The sequence below is a fragment of the Phaenicophaeus curvirostris genome, chromosome 4 (assembly GCF_032191515.1).
Source record: "Phaenicophaeus curvirostris isolate KB17595 chromosome 4, BPBGC_Pcur_1.0, whole genome shotgun sequence".
NCBI lineage: Eukaryota > Metazoa > Chordata > Aves > Cuculiformes > Cuculidae > Phaenicophaeus > Phaenicophaeus curvirostris.
Window position 1 is genome coordinate 72,503,126 of NC_091395.1, and position 6,822 is coordinate 72,509,947.

General features: G+C 46.4%; 1 protein-coding gene across 2 annotated transcripts; it reads right to left on the reverse strand.

Moving 5' to 3' along the window:
• Positions 1–231: 231 nt before the first annotated feature.
• On the reverse strand, positions 232–4,880 carry FABP1 (fatty acid binding protein 1). Of its 2 annotated transcripts, XM_069854929.1 has the most exons (4): positions 4,046–4,880; positions 2,940–3,112; positions 972–1,064; positions 232–442 (listed from the first exon to the last, which is right to left on the reverse strand). In XM_069854929.1, exons 1-4 carry the CDS (start codon positions 4,110–4,112, stop codon positions 392–394), a joined length of 384 nt encoding a protein of 127 aa, XP_069711030.1. In that variant the 5' UTR covers positions 4,113–4,880; the 3' UTR covers positions 232–391. The 2 variants fall into 2 exon arrangements, with proteins under 2 accessions (XP_069711030.1, XP_069711029.1); XM_069854928.1 differs by lacking the exon at positions 4,046–4,880 and having other exon boundaries at positions 2,940–3,338.
• Positions 4,881–6,822: the final 1,942 nt, after the last annotated feature.

Here is a 6,822-nt window from a genome sequence, read left to right on the forward strand (position 1 = left end):
GTAGCACTGCACAGGGTTGTTGTGCCCCAAGTGCAGGACCCGGCATTTGGCCTTGTTAAACCTCATGCCATTGGACTCTGCCCAGCGGTCCAGCCTGTTCAGATCCCTTTGGAGCCTCCCTGCCCTCCAGCAGATCCACACTTCCACCCAGCTTAGTATCGTCCGCAAACTCTGAGCCTATGCCCTATCCTGCCTTCATTCACAGACATGAGCAAAGCCTTGGCTCAGCTGGTTGTCCAATTTCTGTCTGGGCTTGTGGGAGTTTTGGAAGCTTGCATCTCTTTGTAGCAACAGTGAGGAGGTTAATGATAATGATGAAGAGGCCTTTAATAAAAATTTTACTTTAATGGACGCATTTTACACAGTAAAATGATTGTTGTCTGGAAGGTCTCTAGATTCTCTTGCTGATTCTTTTGTAGGTGAGATCTCCCATGCTCAGTGTCTGAAAAACAAATGGGAAGTGTTAGCTTTCATGGCACTTGGCTCCATACGTTGCTTGGAAAAGATGTGTTCTTGCAAACTGAAACAGGACTGGTCCTCAGTCTATTTCCTATAAACCAAATTATTTAATCTTTGGATTTCTTTATGAATACTCCAAGGCAGGTACGTATAATCTGGTATCACTCAGCTGGGATCAGTCTGCTTCATCTCTCCTCTTTAAAAAAGCCAGGCCCAGCCACAAATATTTACATCTGGGTGCGTGAGAAAACTACCTCATTGCATGAAACTTTGTCCAGAGATGCCTACTAAGGTATCAAAAAATACTTTTTGGATCAGACCATAATGAAAAACTGCCTTCAGTGTCTGGCCAAGTGACCAGCTTTGGCTACAGAGCCTGAGTGCGAGCATGTGCTCATCTCCAGCACTTCCCTAGGGTCCACAGCATCTCTGCTAGCTTCATGGGGCGAGGACCTTGAAGGAAGATGTAGGCATTTGTTACTTCAGCCACTGCCCCTCTTTTCTATACTTACATTGGTGATGGTGTCTCCGTTCAGCTCAGTGACAGATTTCAGCCCTTTGAGGTTTGCAACCAGTTTGTTGTCACCCTCCATCTGAACAACAGCCTGGTAGAGACAGGAGGAAACGAGCATTCCTGTTATCACTGCAGACCATATCAACCCCTGCATTTCGACCTGCTTATACACTGAGTTGGCATTGTCCCCTCTGCAAGCTATTTGGAGCAAGCTGCTCCCTTGGAACTTTCCTGGGAGGAAGAGGAGAGAGGATTGTGGTGGTAGTGACTACAACACAGTAAGGGTACGGATGTTTACTTTGCACTCTAAAGGGGTGCAATTTTGCTACCATACCAACATCTCTCCCCTCCAAACGTGCCTTCTGCACTGTTAGATGCCAGGGCAGGGATCCTGGCATCACTTCAACATGAGTTTTGGGGGAGAAGAAGGAAGACTTTTCACCCTGTCAATGCTGGTGCCCCCATGCAGCCCTGATCCTCCTTGGGGCAGCTCCTCATGCAGCACCAGGACCAAGAAGACCTGCTTAGCTCCAAGAAGAGGACTGCAGGGTCACCTGAGCTGGGCCATGGCATGCCACATTGTCTTCTCTCCACCACCCACCCGTTGCCCACTGCAGCAGCAGCCTCCCCTGGGCTCACGTAGTGGGAAGTTAGGCAACATTGTGGGTCTGGGAGGAATCTTGATCAAGATGGGAACAGTTTAAGGAACTTTCAGTCATAGTTGGAAAGCTTTCAGGTGAACAGGCACATCTGCCGAGGCTCTGACTCCCCAAGGAACTGCATGTCTAAAAAGGCTATGACAGCACCAGCACACGCAAGGCAGCTATCACCGATCATTGGAGTTACTAAAATAAATAACCCAGAAAAAAAGATTTTCTGTTCATCTGTCTTTCCGGCTGTAGGACACGTTCATCTACCCTTAAGTCACTGATATATGGAGGGCGAAGCCCTTCTAATAGCCATTTCCCTCTAGTTTATGTGCAAGGGACTTCAGTGATGCTAGAAATTGTGATACAACCAGTACGGCTATCAGGGCCCAATTCACAGGAACATTTCTTTGGTGATCATTCCTCCTGCTTTCAAAAGTCTCTGAAATATCATCTTCTCCCAAATAGAGGCGAAAGGCAATATTTGCCAGTGACGTTGTCTTGACATTTTATGAACCATTGGAAACTAATGTCCAGGAACGGGAGCTGACCCAATTTCAAGGGTGATAAATCCTCACCTTGCCAAATCATCTCAGCCAGTGTAAACAGAAGCAGTGCAAAAGGCTCACAGAGAAGCTAACAGCCACTGGGACTTAAAAGGAGAAATCTATTGGTTTACGATTCCTTGGCTGACTTTCCTGCACGATCTTTAAGTGAACAGAATGAAGGTGGGAGTATGTTTTGTGTTGCAACATGAAACGTCAGCCCTTTTCCACCACAAAATTTTCAGACCTTTTGCTGTCAGAAGGATTTACCAAAGCATCTCTGTCCCACTTTTCCAAACGGGATACAAAACCACTGGTTTCCAATGTTTTCCAAACTGGCTATTAAAATAGCTTTAGAAATGCAAGGCTTCCTCTGCAAAAGTACTGGCCGGGGAGTTTGTATGGTGTTTTGTAAAAGCAAAGAGCAAAAGTGGGAACTTCAGGGCCTTGGGCTCTGAGTTTCTCAGGAAGGCAACTTGGAAATGGGCTGTCCTTTTCAGAAATATGTCTATTCTATTCTATTCTATTCTATTCTATTCTATTCTATTCTATTCTATTCTATCATGCGTGTTTTACATGATTCATTAAGTCACGTATACAAACTGTGGGAGACAGAACCAGGTCGGGAAATTACTGAGATCTTTGCCTTGTGTCAGCTTTAACACCCAATGTGTAGTCATTCCCTTTGGCTCAAGTGCAGCAGGAATAGTTGGAAAGGGAACTTAATGTCTCTGATCGCCTGCACCCTGGGCAGAAAAGGAGCTGAGCACTCACCTTGACTTTCTCTCCTGTCAGCATCTCCATCTCGCACTCCTCCCCAATTGTGAACTCATTGTGTAGCACTTTAGTGCCAGTGGTCACAGTAACCTTGAACTTTTTCCCATCCTGCACAATTTCTGAGATGCTCTTGATGTCCTTGCCCTTCTGGATCTGGTCATCAGGAAGCCCTGCCCAGGAACAAGAGATGTTAGGTGGACCTTGGAGCCACTGATGGGCAGATTGCTGCTGCTGAATGAATGTGGTGGGATTTGGGGACCTACAGCTAGGAGAATTTCTATTCCAGTGTGCAAAAACCTTGCAATGGTGATGGTTCCCAAAGTACCACATGGTCCTGAATCTGCTGGGGAAGAAATATAACAAATCCTGTCATCCTGGATTTTGTGTGGGAACTGGACATCTTTGTCTCACTGACAGAACAGCTACCTCCCTACATAAGCATCAGACAGAAAGAAAAAAGCCTGTTTTCCTTTCTTCATTGAGAATTAAGCAGAGAAAATGGAATAAATCAAGGCAGAATGAGGGAACCAAGTATTTGTTTCAAATGAGATTCAGGGTTCCTCAGAACCAGCTCACTAAAGTCTTCTCCCAAAGCCTGGAGCTGATCTGACAGGTGGAGCCCCTCCAGCACATAACTGTGTACAAGTAGTGCAAAGCCTCCTGGATCCCTGCAGGAACATGTTCCCTGGCACAGGCACTGGTGGAAATCTAACTAGCTACATTCTTCATCAAGCATTTAAACAACCCTGACTGTTTCTCCGATGAATGGTGGAATTTGGGGCTTTGCAGCATCACCAAGCAGCAGCACAGCAGGCTGGGCAGTGTCCTGCTCACCCTTAAATTTACAGACATTTTCCATCAAGCTATAAAATTTCACTCAGCATGACCTCCAGTCATCAGCCAGAGAGATGCTTTCTCTTCTATTTTGAGCTCTCCATTCACACACATTTAAAAAAACCCAACAACTGCAAGATGACAGATAGAAATAGGAAATCTGAGAGATGTTTTCAGTCTATATCATCAATACATTGGCACAGTTGGGCTCCCAGATATCAGTGGGATCTGCAGAGATAAGACAGCACACAACACATGCAGGCACTTACCAAGTGCTTTCATAAAAGGCTCAAAATTTTCATGTGACTGGAGTTGATACTTTCCAGTGAAGCTCATGATGACTTTCTGTGTTCCCAATGCAACAGAAGGTACCTTGCTGTCAAGCAGAGTTTGCTTTTATAAGGTTCTTTTGCCTTAGAAGTTGGTCAGAGGTAAAATGTTGTAATTCTTTTATGGCCATGTTCAAACATTAACGTAAAACTGGGCAACGGTCAGTGATAAATTGCTCTACATTTGTCAGACTTCGATTTACAACGTGGGGGCAGGGAAAATCCCATAAACCCATTTTATGGAGGCAGCAACGTGGCATCCATAAACAAATTATAAAAGTAATCATTATGCAAAGAGATTAATTATCAAAGAAAGGAGCCAAACAGTCTAATCAGCTTCCAGTCTGGAAGCAACACATCTGGAAGAGGAGAAAATGATGAAAGGTTATGGTGCACCTTGAAGATGACTCCATTGGGGTTTCTACTTGCTGGTATGCACGTGCTGAGTCTTTAGTACTACAATAGAGCAGTGTCTGCACTGGGGACTAACTTGCTCACTCCTTCAGATATCTCATGGTCCTCTCTAAAGGTGGGTTTTGGTGTTGCCCATTTGTAGGAGTCATCATCATTGCAGCAATCATCACGGTCCCCTAAGGAAAAACCATGACTCAAAATCAAATACAGGGCTTGAACTGAACCACCCTGAAGACTGCAGTTTAATTCAGACCCCATCACTACAGCCTTGCTTCCAGAAAGGGGTTCAGTGTGGATAGATGGATTGTGCCATTAGTGATCAACCAAGAATATTGCCAGGAGCCACTACTAAAACCCCCTTTCCTCTTCTTTCCGCAGAGGAGCTACAGTCACTCAGAGCTCTGTTTCTCCCAAATGCCACATCAGTAGCAAGACCAGCAGCAGCCTCCAAGCTAAGCCTGATTCCTCCCTCCAAAGAAGGACTCAGGGCTGGGCTCCTTTCCACTTCATCCTGGGTTGCTGCACAGCATCTAAGCATCCATCATCTGTGTCTAGACTCCCAGGCTCAGCTTCTCGCTCCCATCTCATCATCTGCTCCAGTGAATTTCTCCTCCCTCCTAAAGTCACCAGCTTAGAGATTTTACCCCTTTTCACTCACGTGCCTTCTCTTTGCAATTCTTCCATTCTGCCTTCTCATAGCATCTTTGGCCTTCTAAGAAGCGAAATCATCGATAAGTTAGAAAAAAATCTATCTCCTTCCAATTTAGAGATGCTGCCAGAGCTGCCTGCAGCTGCCTGTCGCATTCCTGCAGGTTCAGCCTGGGGCTGCTGGCCACCTCCACGCTCTGCCCTGCGTGGTGCCCAGTGATGCCGTCCAGGATAGATTCAGCCCCAGTTTCTGGTTAATTAGTGCAGGCAGTGTCTGTCTGACGAGGCAGGAAGGGGAAAGCCATTGCTGGTGGGTCAGGCGGTGGGTGAAGTTGGCTGAGGGGGCTGTCTGTAGGGGACACCATCCCTCTGCACCACAGAGGGGGCCAGGCAAGTTCAGAGAGCACTCATAGGGTGTGGGTTGATGCAACATGCTCTCCAAATAGCTTTTCAGCCTTTTTTCCCTTTTATCTTGGGCTTCCCATCAGGGAAGACGTCACATTAGGAATCACATTGCATTTTCCCAAGCCCTGGGTGACTTGGTGCTGTGCTGCCACATGTCCCTTTCCACTGTATTCTTCTTCTTATGGTTGGAGTCCATGATCCGATGGGTCTTTTCCAACCTGGTGATTCTATGATTCATGGGGGCAGTGGTGACTGAACTCTCCATCTGGATCTCAGCAGCAGCCAGCGCTGGCAGCTCCTTGCTTCCTGCCAGGTAACGTCCTCTGTCCACAGACCACTTGGAAGCACACATGTGCCTCCCACACAGTCATGACCTGGACCTCTGGCTGCTCCTCCAGGCAACTCACATCCCTCTCTTTGCATGATGGGGAGAAAGATTCAGACTTGAAAAAATACCTGAGTATTTTTCTATCTATCTATCTGACTAATTTTGGAGCCCGGCGCTCCTGATGCATCGTGGGGTGATCACTGCAGGAAAGCTCCACTTCTGCATGACTCATTTTTCCCCCACCGTTGTCAACTGGAGCAGACCAAAGTTGTGTTTTTCATTCATTTTTCAGTGCGATGCACCCCTAGAATGGCTGCATCTGACAACATCCCACTGCTGGTGCAGATGTCCAGTTCTCACCTGTTTCCACAGGCAGATTAGGGAGTGTTTGGGGCTGATAAGTCAGTAGCAAGAGACCTTTCTCAGGAATCCCCAACCATGCCCAGTGTAATGAAGACCTCTGAGCTGATGTCCAGATGAGTGGAGGGAGAGAAATAGGAGAAATCCATCATCAACAGTGTCCTAGGGCTGCCTGCCGCCCTCCAGGCTCTCCAGAAGAAGCCTACATGTCTCAACATCAAAGCAAAGTTAATCTCAACAGCAAAGTTCAGGATACTTGTACAGCTCTCCACCAGAATGCAGGATCTTTGAGAACATGGAATCCCTTTAACTTTCCAGGGCCAAGTAAATGTACCTGATTTGCATTAACACAAGGCCAAGTCAGTTGACCATTTGATTAATACTAAATCCATACCCTGAAACCTGGACCTGGATTGTAGAAAGAGAAGAGGTATGGATAGTTTTCAAAAATTATTGGGGAGGCTACATCCTGGGGGAAGGCAGCAGGTATTTTTGTGATCAAGTTGCTTTGAAAATAAAGTGTAAGTTCTTAGAAGCCTGTCAGAAAAAAAGGACGCAAGTG